The sequence below is a fragment of the Pagrus pagrus genome (assembly GCF_965226575.1).
Source record: "Pagrus pagrus genome assembly, chromosome: 8".
In the NCBI taxonomy this organism is placed as follows: Eukaryota; Metazoa; Chordata; class Actinopteri; order Spariformes; family Sparidae; genus Pagrus; species Pagrus pagrus.
In genome coordinates, this window is record NC_140192.1 from 2937280 (window position 1) to 2954749 (window position 17470).

At 42.1% G+C, this 17470-nt stretch overlaps 1 protein-coding gene across 1 annotated transcript in view; it reads right to left on the minus strand.

Annotated features, from left to right (window-relative positions):
* Nucleotides 1–5661: 5661 nt before the first annotated feature.
* The window catches only part of loxl2b (lysyl oxidase-like 2b), a 30352-nt gene continuing 18543 nt past the window's right edge, over nt 5662–17470 (minus strand). Inside the window, exons 6-14 of the mRNA XM_084359826.1 lie at nt 15414–15597; nt 13294–13445; nt 12990–13157; nt 11028–11193; nt 10435–10675; nt 9011–9126; nt 8564–8700; nt 7062–7173; nt 5662–6454 (exon numbers count right to left, since the gene is read on the minus strand). Of these exons, the coding sequence (XP_084215952.1) occupies nt 6384–6454; nt 7062–7173; nt 8564–8700; nt 9011–9126; nt 10435–10675; nt 11028–11193; nt 12990–13157; nt 13294–13445; nt 15414–15597 (1347 nt within the window). The 3' untranslated portion in view covers nt 5662–6383. The remainder of the gene's footprint in view (nt 6455–7061; nt 7174–8563; nt 8701–9010; nt 9127–10434; nt 10676–11027; nt 11194–12989; nt 13158–13293; nt 13446–15413; nt 15598–17470) is intronic.

The following is a 17470-nucleotide window of genomic DNA, read 5'->3' on the forward strand; positions in this document are numbered from 1 at the left end:
CTGGAATGTTCCTCTTAAAAAAAGAAAAAATTCAGTTGGCTACAACCACCCGAAAAAAATAAAAATAAAAATTGTCTGTTTTTTTTTTTGTTTTTTTTTTCTGGGTGAAAATCCTCTGTTTTGCGGTTTTTCTGGGTGAAATTTGTCTGGTATTCTTTTGTTTTTCTGGGTGAAAATTTGGTTGTCTTTGGGTTAAAATGACTATTACACAAAACAAACAGGGAAAATGAGCCTGACTGACTGGAATGTTCCTCTTAAAAACAGAAAAAATTCAGTTGGCTACACCCACCTAAAAAAAAAAAAAATGAAAAAATGTCGTTTTTTGTTGTTTTTTTTTCTGGGTGAAAATCGTCTGTTTTGGGGGTTTTCTGGGTGAAATTTGTTTGGTATTTTTTTTGTTTTTCTGGGTGAAAATTTGGTTTTCTTCAGGTTAAAACTACTATTACACAAAACAAACAGGGAAAGTGAGCCTGACCGACTGGAATGTTCCTCTTAAAAAAAGAAAAAATTCAGTTGGCTACACCCACCTAAAAAAAAAAAAAAAAAAGAAATATTGTCGTTTTTTGTTTTGTTTTTTTTCTGGGTGAAAATCGTCTGTTTGAGGGTTTTTTTGTTTTTCTGGGTGAAAATTTCGTTTTCTTCAGGTTAAAACGACTATTACACAAAACAAACAGGGAAAATGAGCCTGACTGACTGGAATGTTCCTCTTAAAAAAATAAAGAATCCAGTTGGCTACACTCAATTAAAAGAAGAAAAGAAAAATTGTCGCTGTTTTTTGTTTGTTTTTCTGGGTGAAAATGTTTTTTTCTTTGGGTTAAAACGACTATTACACAAAACAAACAGGGAATATCAGTCTGACTGACAGGAATGTTCCTTTCGACCTAAAAAAAACCAAAAGAAAAATTCTCCATTTTTTTTTCTGGGTGAAAATCGTCTGTTTTCTTTTTTTTTGTTATTTTTGTGGGTGAAAATTGTCTGGTATTTTCTTTTTGTTTTTCTGGATGAAAATTTGTTATTCTTAAGTTTAAAACAACTATTACACAAAACAAACAGGGAAAATGAACCTGACTACAAAGAATGTTGCTCTTAAGAAAACAAAAAATTCAGTTGGCTATAACCACCTAAAAAAAAGAAAAGAAAAATTGTCCGTTTTTTTTTTCTTTCTTACCCAGTGAAAATTGTCCATTATTTTTTGTTTTGTTTTTCTTGGTGAAATTGGTTTTTATTAAAGGATAACTACCGTCTTTTACAACCTGGACCTTATTCCTAGCAAAATATATGATCTCTTACTCACCCAGATAACTTTGGTGTCATTTGGAGTCGTTCGGACGAAATTAGATGCAGTGTAGCGCCGGTATATCCATTTAATGCGAGTGACGGGGCACCGAAGCGCAGCCTCTATAACGCATTATCTGCCACGAAACTAGTTCATTTCACCAATATTTTGTCATGATACGCTAGTGCTATTCCCCTCTGAGTCCGGCTCGTCTGTTATCAACATCCGGGGTCAAACTAGCAGTAGCAGCTACAGGTAAACAAGCCGGCTGTCGCGGGTGCGCGCGCAGCTCAGAGATGACATCTACCAGGTCAGAGGTAGCAGGTCAACCTACAGACCCCGGACCTACTGCCTTTTGTCACTCAGTTGCAAGTGGGTAGTACTTCTTCCTTTAAAAAACCAAAAACATGGTGCCTACATTACCCATAATGCAACTTAGCCACTGAATGACATCACTGTCAGGCAATTATATCAGATTACATGCAGCTTCCTCTGGAGCCACAGAAGGCTTTACACTACTTTTTCCACATATCTAGTTCTCCCTGAGCACTTTTCTGTGTAAAATTCTCAACAATCTATTAGACCAAAAGAGAATCATTCAATCTACCAGCCCTCTGATAGCTTTGTGCTACATGCATGGTGAGGCCTATACATACAGTATGTATGTATAGCTTGTGCACACACTAGGTTCTTTCTATCTAAGAGTGGTGAAAAAACTCAGAAATTAACCACAATAGACCAGATAAAGATCAGATAAAGATCAGATAAAGATCAGATGGTTCCCTCTTGCGTGACTGCACTGTACATTTGCCTGAACCTGACGGGCCTTGTATCTCAGCAGTGTTCACTGGTCCTCCTACTGTGTGACTCAGAGCAGTTTAACTCTGCAGCACAACAGATTGCCCAAACAGAGAAATGTCTGGCGTCAGTCCAACATCCACAGCTAGTGTTCTCCTTCAGAGAAAGCAGCCGTGATTTAAAGACCGCATAAAGATCAGGGGCAGCTTAGTGCCTCAGTTTCTAAATGACTGTACTTATGACAACTGTAATTCATCGGCTTTATGGTTTATTGGATGTACTCTGGCAGAAAAAGCATAATTGGACTTTACTGTAAACATCCCTCCCCCCTGCCAGCGAGCTTTGAAATGAGATCCGACTGTGGCAGATGGGGAAACAGAAGATTGTTTGGTATGCAGATGTACCACTCCTCTTGTATTTGGTGAGGCTGCTGCGCCTCACAGCTGTATGCTCCCTATGTGTCTGTTTCCTCCCACAGTGCAGAAAACCTGCAGGTTAGCTGGATTACCTGTAGTGTGATTGTGAATGTAGGGTTGTCTTTAAGTGCGTGACTGGCCAGAGTGTGCTCCTCTCTGCCCCCAGTGCATGCTGGGATAGGCGCCAGTTACGCCATTACATTGCTAGCAAGTGCTTTTAAGAATGGACGAATGGGTCACAAATAGCAGTTAATGGTTTACTGTAACTTACTTCTGCTGAAGCTGCTACAAATAAATAATGTAATGTCTGTTTCAAGCCACAAGAGGTCAGTGCTGCACTGCTTTAGGCTCCTGTTGAACACTACAGTGAAGGATGGGTGGTGGCGCTGTTTTGCGGGTCTTTTTTGAAGTTACACATTGTAGGTTTGTAAAATGAGAAATTCAGCATTCTTTAGACTACATATATTTTAAATTTGACACTTTTTAGAGCAAAAATAATCATTTTAGAGGAGACAACACACTCAGAAAAGAGCTTTTAGACCCTCACATAGAGCAAAAGCTGAATTCTTTTAACACAACGACTCTTATAAGAGTTATGGATTATGAAATCATTTATCTTTGCTCGATACATCTTAGCCTTTCTTAAACTGAGGTGTGCAAAAACTACAGGGCACAAACTTCTTTTGAAAATACAAAAATGTAAAAATGTCTGATCAGTATCAGCCATAAGAGGCAGGTAATTGTCGGTAAAAAAAAATCGCATTATGCATCCCTCAATGAGACTGAACAATGTTGTTGCTTTGAGAAAAATAAATTCAGTACAAACATACATTTTTCAGCTCCTCCATTCATTCGTTTTTGGATATTGATTCTGAAAAATGAGTACTTTTGGAGGACAATCTTTACAACCATTATGATTTTAGGAACGTGCACAGAATCCGACATCTCACTGTCACCTGAAGGGGTTTAAAATCACACACGCTGCAGTGTGAATGCAACAGATTGTTTCTCCTACCTCTGGAAAAAAGATGTGGGGGGAAGAAAGCAAAGGCTTTTGGGAAAATTCACTGCGACAAGAAAGAGAATCTCTGAGCACACAGACACGAGCTGATGGCAGCGTGGTGAGCTGGAGCCACTCAGTGAATGTTAATGTTTTGTGCTGTATAGTTGTGTACGTGTCCCGTGATTGTTTGAGAGGAAAGATATCGAACACTGAGCTGCAATAAAACAAAACAAAGAGAGATGTGGTTGCTCCGTAACTCAGACCTTTATTATAGCTTAACACACAAAGCACATTGTTTCTTACGCTCAGTTCAAGTATACTGTTAGTATACATAATGTAGCTGTTCAACATGTACTATACCCTCAGAAAACAGAGGACCAGTTTGATAGCACCATTATAAAATAAGATTCACACAAATGATTGTACATAATGTATTTTTCTTTTTAAATGAGGAATAAAACTGTAACAATAAACTTCAAAAACACTCAGTTACTCATGTGTTGTCTTTTGAAAAACAATATATCTGCAACTGTGACTGTCTACACACAGAGAGAGAGAGAAAATAAAAAATCTTGAAGCCAGAAAACTTCTTAAGCGTCGATTCTTTCTCCACACGACATGTGATTTACAGAGCGGATCTGTGGACTGTAGAAGATGATCTGATCTGCAATATGCTCACAGTGTCATTAACACTGGAGCGTCGCTACTGGGGACATGATCAGGCACTGGGCCGATTAAAAGGATGACATTTAAAGAGTAACTTACTGAACTAAGAGAAGGAGAAATGTGAGGTCCCGTAATAGCTTGGAAAGCAAAAAATATTGCTACATATCATAGAGAGCAAAGTGTCATGAATATATCAGAACAACAAGACAATGTCTGGGCGCTGAAGTTGATCTCAGTCAGTTTGAAATAGCTAACTTAACAAAGAGAAGACAAAACCTGATTTGAACCGAGCTGGTCGAAACTAAAAACCTCTTAGATAAAAGATACTGTGATGAAAATGATCAGTAAGTTCCTACCTGACTGACTGAGACTGCTTCAAACACACTTTGCAACACAAATGCCCACAAAGGAATGTAGTACTAGTTTTCAGTTGTACTACAAGTATATTTCCGATAATATATATGCTCCAGTCATTAAAAAAAGAAAAGAAAAAAAAAGCTTTAGATAACTTGAAGGCACTTGGTGGATTAATCTTAACATGCGTCTTGGATGATCTGAGAGACGGACAGCTCATGCATGTGATTGGATTTCACTTCCATGCGTTGCAAATAAAACACGTACATCACCGAGATAAACAGACACAATGTTTTTCACACAAAGAAAGAACAAACTTATTGTAGAACATTTGCAGAATTCACAAAAAAAATGAAAAATGTCACAACGTTTGTAAAGTTTCTCCTAACGCAACGACTCACAAAATTGTGCAATTTTTCAAAGGAGTCTGGGTAAGTAGGCTATTTAAATTTTTATTTACATGTTTAGAATGAATAAAATGTTGTCTTCTTTTATAAATTCAATGTAAATGATGAGATAAGTTATAACAGTGCCAAAAACTGAGTAAGTGAAAGTTAGCATAACACACTTTAGACATGGAGGCAGACAGGCCGGTACAGCGAGGCCACAAGAGGCTGGTACTTGTTTTCAAAAGGAAAGAAACATCTTCATGATTTGAATTTAAAGCCGAATTTACAAAAAGGCAAGAATGATTGAGAATTTGCTGTCGCCATTTTCCAAAAGTTTATTCGTTCCTTGTTACTCAGCAACTCTCAAATTTGTATATCTTTTTTAAATGGAGTCTGGTGATGTTACCCATTCAGTTGTGTAAACAGTTAAAACAGACAGTGAGTTCACAAACATCTGCTGGCAGATTAACACTGGTAAGTTAAGACAGCCCAGACATGTAATTTCCATTACAGTGAAGCAAATAGAAATCAGACAGCGTGTAATCCGCTCTGCTCGTTGTGGCTTCTTCTTCTTCTTCTTGTGTCACGGTGGATTCAGTTAACGAAGACACGTGTGTACACACCGCTAATAAATGTGGTCTGTCATCCTGGCGGTCATCTTTACTTAGAGCTGTCTACTTGTGATCGGATCACCCAAGATGCATGTGTAACACCGGGCCTTGGAGAGTATCAGGCAATTAGCACTTGTCGTTGGTGATGGACGCTGTTTTTTGACGACTCGCTTGTGCCACAGCTGGATTTGCACGAACTCCTCAGTGAAGATGTGACAGTTGTGCCTTCAGACATGCAAAAGAAACTCAGTTCACCCTCACTAACATAACCTCAGTATATGTGGACTTTAGTGTGTAGAAGACACTCGATGAAACTTGCTGCTGTTGTTATTGATGATTCCTCTCAGTCCTCAGGCGTCCCTGACACTGACATCCCAACTCTCTCCAGCAGGGTGAGCTTTCAACCAAGAAGTGCTGCAGCAGAGTTCTGTTGAAGTGCTGCATTTCTAAAGAGAACCCGTTCTTGATGACATTCTCCAACGCTGCACCTTCCCAGCAAGTTTATTTCATCACTCAATCCCAAAAAAAAAAAAGAAAAAAGAAAAGTCACAGGGCACACAGAGAGCTTCACCGTTCTCTTTATCTGAACCATGGAGGTTGGAAGTGTTGTTGAGGCTGTAGCTGCGTCTGTCCGGACACGAGGGGGAATCAAATATTCTTTCTGCTGAGGGGGGAACGGGAGGGTGGAGGGTCAGAGAACGCTGCTGCCTCATGGCCGAGGGAGAACATGAAAAGATGGTTTGGACCAGGGCAGGGCTGGCCGGAGGAGTCCACCACAAAGATGGAGATGTGAAGCGGGTCGGTGGGCTTCAGACGGCCTCCCTGCCGGAGGGGGTGACGGCCAGTTGACTCCTCTCTTCTGCTCTGTCTTTACCTGTGGGTCACCTGGTTGTTGAGGAGGCCGGGGAACGTCTGCTCTGATTCAGTGCTTAATGAGCCACCTAGCAGAGACAGGCAGAGTTACCACCCACACACTTTGTCCTTGTTTCACAACAGTTTCACTGATACATGGAGGAGATATCTGCCAGTAGCACTAGATAATGAGTCAGAATTTGTTACAGTCTCTCGTGGCGGTTACCATAAATATTATAATATACAGCACATGATACAAGAGCATAGAGGTTTATTTTACAGACCAGTAATAAGAAGAAAATATTCCTAACTCAAGGCCTTACAAGCTTTTTCCACTGGTTTCATTTCAGTCCTCATCTGTCATACTGAGACAGTGGTGAGCCAAATAAACAAGTAAAATGAGTATTTTGTTCACCTTGAGTTGGAAATTGTAACTGTACTACTCTGACTACTGATATTAAGCATCGACATGTATCTTGTGTTCTTTAAACTTGCCTTTATGAAGCTTATAAATGTATTTTATTGTCCCCATAATGCACCAACACTGCATTCAGTAATGTCAGAACTACTGTTGCAGCTACACGTGCATATTAATGACTTCTATGTAACATTTACAGAAATACAGTAGGATTAATTTAAATTCTTCGACCTTCAACATGAAAAGGAAGTAAATGTCAGACGGCTGCGAGGTCTTACCGTTATGGCAGCTGTACATCCACACACGATGGCCGTCGTATCGACATCTGCATTTCATGATGTTATTGGAGTAGTCTGACTCGGGCACTTCATAGTTTGGATTAATTATTATCTGAGAGAGGGAGAACATGAGCATGTCAGGGACGACCGTGAGAAGCCAGGACTGAAAGAGTGCTGCAGGAATGAGCTGTGGGATAAAACTAAGAAAATCTAGTTTCTAGTTATGTTCCTGAAATAAGGTCTGTGGTTAGCAGCTTTTCAAGATTTGCTCAACAACAATACATACTTTAGTAAATACCCCACTCATCTCTTATAAAATCAGAGTGTACACATGTTGGGAACACGCCTGTGTGGAGCATATTACTATCTGAATAATGTGCCCTTTAAATAGCAGGAACACACACTGTCATTTTCTGCTGCCTCGAGATACCAATGTGCCATCAGTGTGTTGATCACACCTCATTTTCCGACCTGCACTCCAGGGGACGAACATGTGTAATTTTTTTTTTCTGGTGATGCATTTCCTAAGTACTACATTATTTTTCATGTGTGAAACAGACTGAAAAAAATTTGATTTCAAAATATTTTTTTAGAATTTTTTATCATGTCTGAAAGTTGTTTTTTTATGTGTGGAACAATGTGAAAAAAAAATTGTTTTCACTAGAAAAAAAAAATCATTCATTCATTTTTTTTTCCTACGTGTGGAACCGAGTGAAACCTTTTTTGGCGGTAAGTAAAGTCAGGCAAGTGAGAATTATTAGCAAGTGTTTGCCAGCCTCCATCTCAGAAACACACAACTCGTTTTCTGTGCCAGAAATATGCATTTTCTACGTCCTCTTCTCGGTTTTTGCCGTGAGGGGGAGGGAGGGAATGTGAGGATGACACAACGAGGAAATGTTGATTCAACACAGAAAAATAAAAAAACTTGTGAAAATTTGTTTTTTCACTCAGTTCGACACAAGAAAAATAAATACTTCTCCTGAAAAAACAGAAAGAAAACTCACTCGGCCAAACATGAAAAAACTTTTTTTTTTTTCCCCACTGTTTCAGAGAAAAAAACATGTGTTCACTCTGTTCAACACATGAATTTTTTTTTTTTTCGGGATTTTTTTATTTACTGTTTGCCACATGGGAAATAATTTCTTTTATGTTCTTGTGAAAAAACGTTTTTTCACTCGATTCAACACGTGAAAGAATCGTGATTGTTTTTCTTCTTTCACACATGAACAACAAAATAAAAAATTTCTCGTGAAATTTCTCGCCTGCCCCTCAGGGCTTCCACACACAATAGATGCATCTTCAAAAAAAATTTTTCGGGAATTTTTTTTCCCCTCTGTTCACACATGGACAAACAATGTCTCATGAAAAAAAATGTTCATGTGAAAAACTTTTGTTTTCACTCCTGACACTTCGAAAAAAAAAGTTTCTCTTGAAAAAAAAAATTCACTTGTCTCGACACACGAAAAGAAAAATGTTCTTGTGGAAAACATGGGAAACATTACCTGAAAGATGTAATCTCCAGGTTTGAGCTCAGTTATGTCGACCCACTGGCAGTCGATGTCGTGCCTGTAGGTATCCCAGCAGCCCACAGTGATGCCCTGCTCCCCGAAGTTCGCGCATTCATACCTCTTCTCAATACCTGCAATAAAACAGTACAAAGTGAGTCCTATATTCACTCTCCTTTAACTCTGATCTGGTCTCCTGAGGAAAATATCTGTCTCTGTAGCAGATAAATGAACCACTATGACTGACTCGGTGCTAACGTTGTCTGTCTGCTGTGCAGGAAAGCTGAGAGCCATAGAACCAAAACAAAGAGCTGACGAGACAAAGAAAAGACTATTCTGAGCAGCAAATGTAATATTGATCAGTGCAGCTTCAAAAGCCTGTTGTTGATTATGTAAAAAATTGCATTTCTGCCATGTTTCTGAAAAGTAAGAGTTTTTTCTCACCCTCGTCACACTCTGAGTCCTCCAGGCAGAAACTTGCTTTGTGTCCTTCTGCCACTTTGGTTCCATTCAGGCTGAACAGGTCGTAGGTTGTGAACACCTCCATGCTGTGATAATGCCTACACACACACACACACACACACAGAAATGCAGTTTTACAAACCCAGTCAGCCTGAAAATGCAGCACAGAAAGTACAAGAATGGCTCTTCTGGTTGTCTCCTGTCGCTCCAGTCTCTGCTGAAGAAAGTGTGCCGACGCTCTTCAGATGAAGAACCGCAGGCTGCTGCCTGTAATCCACAACTTCTTTTTAAATTGCTTGTTTTGGCCTGATACGCTACGTCAAGTTCTGCTGGTCAAAGGTACCCAAAGGCTTGACATGTTGAAAACTGGTAGCTGACTGAAGCTGCCAACAGTGATCTGTTCCTCCGGCCAACACGGGGACCACAGAAATGTGGGACTTTCTGCAGTAAATTTAGCTCACAGTCGATTACAGGGCAGCCGGACGTATGGAGGGAAAAAACTGCTGCAGACACGATTCATGAGGGCCGAGTCATCGGTTTATTTCTGAATCATTCATATGTTCTTCAATTAAGAGATCCAATCATCACTAAAGCATCTGTTGTGCAAGAGAAGTCATCCTAACATTTCATTATGTGGTCGCTTATAATTGACTAAGATATGTCAACTTGTCACGGTAGTAATGGTGGTTACATGACCTTTGAAACGAGCCGTGATGTCACCTCGAGCGTGCATGTGGTACTTAAACAAATAGGACGACACCCTTGATTAAGAGGTAAAATTAACAAAGACAACCTCACGTGAAGACTTATTTATATAAATATATATAATAAAACTTATTGAGGAGTTTATGCTTCCTGATTAAATTGTGATTTATGTTTGCGGGATATAATAAACTGGTCACCACAAACTCTGTGATTAAGAAAGCTACTGTATGATAAATAACATCATCTTTAAAGATATTAATCTGCAATAACTCTGCCTGTCATCGTTTCCCACAGGCCAAACATCCGGCATCAACATGCTAACTGATTACATTCAAATATTTCACCTTTTTCTGTCACTGAAAGCATTTCATTGAAATAGTTTATTAATTTCTGGGTATTTAGTAGTTCCAACACCACTTTATCCATCTGTCCAGCACTTATGAGACGCATCTATGGCTATAAAGCTGATTGCAAGATATGGTCAATGAGCAAATCTTTGAAACATCATCGCACATCAGGCGGAGGCTCTACTTCCAGAGCCAGGTAAACTGTTACAGAAGAAACATCACAACCTGGCCTGGTTCGTGCACGGCCCAGGACAGGAAGGCTCTACAGCGGGTGACTAAAATTATAATTATATGAAGGAATCTGTGATAAAACCAGAGGACATGTTAAAGGGTCCTTTGTACATGATGACTGACCTGTGACAGTCGTGCCACACCCAGGAGTGTCTGCCAGCTTTGGGCCGGAAGTCCGACTGTCCGTTGTTGTGGATCTGGGAGGAGAAGCGCAGCAGGCGGCGGTAGGAGTTGGCAGGCGACTGGCTGGAGGTGGAGGACAGACAGTTCTCCTCGTAGGCACACTGCAGCATGAACATGGGCCTGTCCTCCATGTAGGTGGTCTGCTCCACCACCTGAGGGTTCAGCACCAGGTCAGGAGCCGCTGTGGACAAGGAGGATCAGAAGAGAATAAAAACCACGGAGACAAAACAGTTTTAGACACAAAGAGAAAGTCTCTGTCATCGGCAGGCTTCGGTGTGTGTCAAGTAAATAAGTAGTTTCTGTTTCAAGCTCCAGAACCCTCCAGAGCAGAACTTCCCCGGGAATAATTGAATAACAAAGGCTCGAGTTAAAGTATAATTAAAATCAAAACATCAGTTACTTCTTTTCTTTCATCGTTCATTCATGACCTACCAGGCTCAGCATCTTAAAGGAGCAGCAGACACATTTTTACTAATGTAACATCACATGATTTGTGGGCGTATCTCAAACCATCGACAATGTAAGCGTCTTACTCTCAGAGCAGGAGACTCCCGCAGCGTTGCGTCCGCCTCCTTTGGGGCAGGTGAGGTGGTCTCCGTGGTGCAGGCAGTGGGACAGAGACATCTCGGTACCAGAACAGCGGACGCCGCTCATCACCACAGCGTCTGAGTTTACCTCTCCCGGCCAGTACCACGTCTCCTGTTGGAAAACACGACCCAAGGTTCACATCAGTTTACTGTGGTCAACTTCAGTCGACCCTTTATTGCCATGCAGCACAGCTTCTGTCCTCCACTACTTTACCAGCAAAATGTATTATCAGAATACAAATCGATGCTGAAATGATGAATAACAACCCGCAAAACTGTCTGAGAGTAAGCTCACTGCCTTTCCACTGAAAGTTTTACTGTGACGATACCAAGAGGCAGCAATGGAAAGGTGATTCTCCCCTCTGACCAGCAGAGGGCACACCCTATCAATTTACAGCATCATGGATGGGCTATTGATCATGTGGTGCGTGGGCTGAGCACTCATGCTCCCATGTCTTGAATATATTAATGAGTAACGGAGCTGCAGGATGCCTAACATACTGTACCGATGTATCTGCACCCATACAACAACACATTCCTGCCTCCTGCTCGACCTGACATCCTATAATCACACACAAACCATTATTTTGCAATTTCCACTCATAAAGCTCTGCAAGGCAGCAAGTATGAAGTCCCCTCCCACTCGCTCTGTTACTGTTATCATGACGCACTGGAAACACCCGATCCATCCCTGCTGGAGGAGAAGGTCTCTTTGTCTTAATGTGACAGCGGTCCTCAGTGGGAGGCTATGGGAGTATATGACTGATGATATTAAAAGGAAGTCATTTATTCAAAACTGCAAGCAGTGATGAACGGGCGCTTGCACAAAAGGCAGGTACTCAATAAGTCTAAGTGTCTGTGCCACTGTGAATCTACGGTCTCATTAACACTCTGTGCAGTATATACTTTTACAGATGGACCGTAGAAACCAAAAAGCCACCGAGCTCAAATGAGCCTTGATGGAAACTTTTTAAAGGATCTCACAAACTTCTGGTTGAGAAGTCCTAAACTACACAGGAAACTGACTGCAAACACCTCGCTGTGTTTGGCAGATTGGAAGCTAAACAAAAAGAGCCAGAGTTGGTCTGTAACTCAGCGCCGCAGGGCTACGTCATGTGATGCTGCTTGTGTGATGATAAAAAGCTGTTCTTAAACCTCTTAATGAAGACGTTAATCTACACCAGAGAGCCCAGCTGCCTGGCTGCTAATTAAGACGGGCTATTAATTGATGTCAACACTCATTTCACCTAATAGGAGACAGGCAGTTGAAGTAGGAGGGGAGGTAGAGAGGAAGTGGAGTTTGACCAAAGAAGGAGAGAAAGGACGATCCCTTCAAAGCAGAGGAAGAGTCTCTGAAATGAATCACACATCGTGGCTGTACCAGACACTGGCTTTAGAAACTTGGAGGAGTTTTTTCTTTGGCTTGTGGAGATGACCTTCTGTATTCAGAGATCAGCTCTCACATCACTGTCTTCTCTCTCCACTGACTCCACAGTGCCAGACGGACTTCTCCGGCCCAGACAGAACAGAAGGCGAGCTTTATTCTTTCTTTCTTTCTTTTCTTTCTTTCTTTCTTTCTTTCTCTGTTTTTGTTTTTGTTATCCCTCACAGTCACTGGCCACAAAACAGCGTCCTAACATCTATAGTTTGGCTGTGAGTCATCTCCAAGTTCTTGAAACTCAGAGGACTAAAACTGGATAACAACAGTCCTCTGTGTGGAGTGAATATGTTACTATGACCGAATCAAAATGTTAAACCTTTTATTACTGAGGCAAAAGCTCCTCAGTATTCAGTCAGGTGGTTACTGCTGGCCAGAACAGGTAAGTAAAAATGGGTTGGTGCATGTAACACTTTATTTTTCAGGTCTGATTAACTGATTTCCACCCTACCAGCTGCTGGGACTCTTACCTGGAAAGCGTTGCTAGCGAAGCCCAGTCCCAGCTGTCTGCAGACCACCATGGCCTCCATGGTTCCCCAGCCATCGCTGCACACGGTTCCCCACACCAGAGAACCGTTCTTCTCCATCAGCACCTCCACACGGCCCTCGTAGGGGTTACGACCTCCACTCAGACGCAGCTATGGGCAGGAAACAACACAGCAGAGGAGCTGACTTAAAGGATAAATCTACATATTTATACACAAATCAGTGATGTTCCATGTTTCAGTGAGCGTGTTGCTGCAGCGTTTGACTGAAAACAAAGCCGAGGCTCACCGACTCCTGGAAGCCCATGGCGGGAACGTTACATCTCACAGCTGCATCCTCCTCGTGGCTGCAGCCGAGAGCCTCCTTGTTGAAGAAGCACTCTGTGATGGACTTCTCAAACCCGGAGCACTGCACCTCGTTCATGTGCACCGGGCCCATACCTGGAAAACACACATGAAAGAAACGGGATGCTCAACGTTTGTCTTTCCTCTTCCTACTGAAACTGAGAGGTGATTATGAAGCTACAGCCAGCAGCAGGTTAACTTAGCTTAGCATACAGACTGGAAGCAGGGGGAAACAGCTGGCATGGCGCCATCCAAAGTTTCAGGAAGTTACCGACTCGGCCAAGAAATGGTAGAAACACGTGTTAACAATAAACGAGGTATTACATGTTAATTTGTTAATTTTTTTGCCGGTTGGAGTCAGGCTAGCTGAGTCCCCCTGCTTCCAGTCATCATGCTAAGCTAAGCAAAAGCAGGTGCTTGGTTTTTTTTTTTCCATGAAGGGTCTGGTGCCACTGATGAGGAATCATGATGGAAAATTGATTTTCGAACAGCAACGATCCGTCTATTTCAACAATTTTCCATGTCTAATGTCACTGGAATGTGCAACAATGTCCAGCATGTCCCTGTTTATGAAAAGGAAACACCTCCTATTGAGGAGCACCACGCGGTACGGGATTCTTACACCAGGAGAAAGGTAACTTTTATAGGGCTTTAAAACACTGTCTAACACAGATTACATATATACAGCAGTGTGTAATTTAGAAGTGGGTCAGTGGAATATTTAATTGGGTGACGGGTCCAAACCCGTGTGAAACTCTCCGTGCAGTCGGTGTTATAACTCTGCTGCAGCAGTCTGCGAGGAAACTTGTCAGCAGAGACCATAAAGTGAGACGGATCAGAGCGAGGGGCGTCTACAGAGAGCCGCAGTCACCGCCCCATCGGTGGACTTCATATCGGAAAAAATGTGTCCAGTCGTCAATGAGGAGACAAATACATTTTTGATCCAGAATGAGTTGTGCCCTGAATCACAATCAGATGATGTTTGTCTATTTAAAAGATCATTTTCCGAGCCGAGCAAGTCGCAGTTTGTCTAGTTTTGCGTGAAGCTGCTCAGTGAACTTCACTGCCTCCAACATGGCCGCCGCCTCAGCACGGAAAAAGTATCAATAAATGAAAGTCGCAATAAATCTGCTCATATTGACGACTGCAGTTTTGTGACAGGAGAGTTGGTCAGAGCTGCTTATATACAGGAGCAGCTCTACAATGTTTAAGTTACAGGTTCAGTCCAGGTCAAGGCGTCCTCGAGATATCACGGTTACAAGAATGGGACGGATGGACGGACAACCTGGAAACAAAAATGCCTCCAAGCACGGCCATCGCCTGGTGCAAAGGCAATTTATGTCACAGCATCTGAGCAGAAAGTGGCTTCGAGGTTTAAGTTTCAGACAGATTTCGCTCTCTACAGTGCAGCTGAGCGAGCCTCGTCTCTTTTTTTCCTCTTGTTGCTGAAAAGAGTAACTTCCAAATCGAAGGAATCATATATATCTCCCTGCAGGAAGATATCTGACTTTGTGCTTTTTGCCAGCTCAGGAGTAGATTCTCATCCTCGCTGACCTGCACAATGAAACTAACTCAGTTCCAGTGAGCAGAAGCACTTTCTCCCACCAGGTCTGTGAGTTCATGATACTCTGCTCAGAGGCAGATAGGGCTGGTATGAGCAGACTTAAAGGATAGAATTACTGCCTGAAATATTTGGCTTATGTGGTTTTGCTACACAGTAATAACCTTCTATCCCGGGGCATGTAGGCAATATACATGGACAGTTGTTCCAACTATAAAGACTGTCATTCTGAGCTCGCTGGCACGGGACTGTCAGGTCTACTGTGCTCTTAGTCCAGGCTGGTTTTTAAGGGTTTTCTGTACATGCTTTTTCTTCATGCTCTTCTCATCGGATGCATTACACTCTAGCTTAGATTAGGCTTCTTTTATTTCATTCGAAAGGCCCTTGAAAATCCTTAAAATATTCCTTTTTTCTGCCCGAGTATTGACTGTGCAGGAGGGGAGCGTCTGGAAAAAGTCAGCTCTTTGCACAAATAACAGTGAAAATGTGAAAAAAACACATACCTTGTCCCAGGCGACCCCCAGACAGAGCTTCCTTGGCCGTACCGAAGCCCAGCTCTCGACACACCACGGTGGCAGACAGCAGGCTCCAGTGGTCGTCACATATGGTGCCCCACTCTCCGTTTTTCAACACCTCCACTCTGCCCTCGCCTACGATGGCCCCACCGCGGAGGCGAACCAACGGTTGCTGAAGAAGGGAAAAACGGAGACGTTGTAAAAAAAAAAGACGTCACTGTAAAATGTTCAAACTCTAAAACCACATTTTTCTAGAAATAACAGACTCAGCTGAACGTTGGGACTTGTTCCTTCTGTGTGATGAGGAAGCTGAGGCAGCAGACTGGGTGGCTTCATGTTTATAGAGCCTGCTGTTCTACTATTAGCGGTTCAGACAAACTGGAAGTGTGAAGTACAGACATCTGACACAGACACACTATCACTAGGTAGAGCCCAGATGTCCTGATGCGTGGGCTCGCTACACATCGTCTAAGAAAGATAAAGGACAGTAAACTAGTTGTATTTTAGATATACAGTGTTTTGATGGAGATCATGATCCAAGACTATCTGAACTTGATAATACTCACATATATATATGCAGCTGGATACAGTTTCTTCAGGAATGACATATAAATATTAATAAATAGTTATATTCTTGCTTAAAATGAGGCACCTCACTCTGCAATGTTACCTGTTGTTGGCTTCCTGTTCAGGACTGATTTCAAAATCCTTCAACTTACATTCAAAGCCTCAAAGGTGTAACTCAGAGTTCATACTTTGAAGTGTGTTAGGTCTCAGAGAGTCCTAATGAGTTCATGGAAAAAAGCAGGAAATGGGTCAGTGTCCATGTAGCGTTTTCTTTTTTTTCAGGCAGAAAAGCGCTGGCTGTTCGCTCAGGAGCGCTGAGATGAAGCGTAAAGCTGTATGTGCGTCGTGTCTCTATGACAACAATATCTTGACAACCGCAGCTGTATGATGATATCGGGACATCAGATCGAGGAGGATGTTGGTGCATGACATGATCCATAGGAGACAAAAATCAGGTGAATATTATCACCTGGGCCTGGAAAAAGAAAAAGAGCACCAGCACCTTTCTGAAAAGTTGAGTCGGAGTGGACGCACAAAAAAGGCAGAGCGCTCGGAAAAGGACGCTGGACGCTGCTCCTCATTGGGAACAATTGAAAAAAAGACGCTGGCAACACCAACAACATGACAGATATGAAGAATATCAATGGAACAAGTGAGAGAAAATAATAAGCCAATATCTGATATCACTGATTATCTGTATCAGTGTGTGAGCCTCTTTCACACCAGCTCAGTCCTGTTCAGTTTGGTTTTGTTTCCAAAAGGTAGATGTCTGTTTTAAGCATCAGATCTCTTTGAGTCAGACTTTCCAAGCGTATTGGAAGATTTAGGATGTGATGTTAGTCACAACACTCCCAACTCTGCACTCAGCTGTGGTACGTGACGGAGAGCAGGCGAGGTCGAGGCTCACAGCACAACGTGCATGAAGTCACACAGAAATTCAGATCGGCCTCGTGGTGCCGTAAATCTTGGTAACATTTCCTCGCTGGATTTGGAGGTTGGTGCGGTTACAGACTGGGACAAAACGGCTTGTTTGCACCATTTCTTTGACATACTTCAACTTCTTAATGTGTAAAACATACATTCATGTGTACAAATGTGCAGTTTCATGCTCAAGAATGAATGGAGAATGTGAGGAGAATAAAAGTGAGCTGATATTGGCGTTGCTCTCTGAACATCCATGTTTTTCCTTTTCCCTGTCCCAAGAATTTAATGACATTGTGTCATCTTTTAATCCCCCGATGTGACCATGATTTATTTTGATGACAAACGTCCAAAGCAGATGCAGCTGCACTTCACAGAGTGACGGTCTGTATCGAGCGTTGAGTTTGCACGATGTCCAACCAAAACATGCGACGTCCCTCCCTCTTCATCTGAGCCAGTGAACTGAAATGAACCAGTGCAGCCGTTTCCTAATCAGCTTTGTTTACCGTCTCAGTTCATTGACACCATCCACAGACCCACTTCCTGTTACTGTTGCC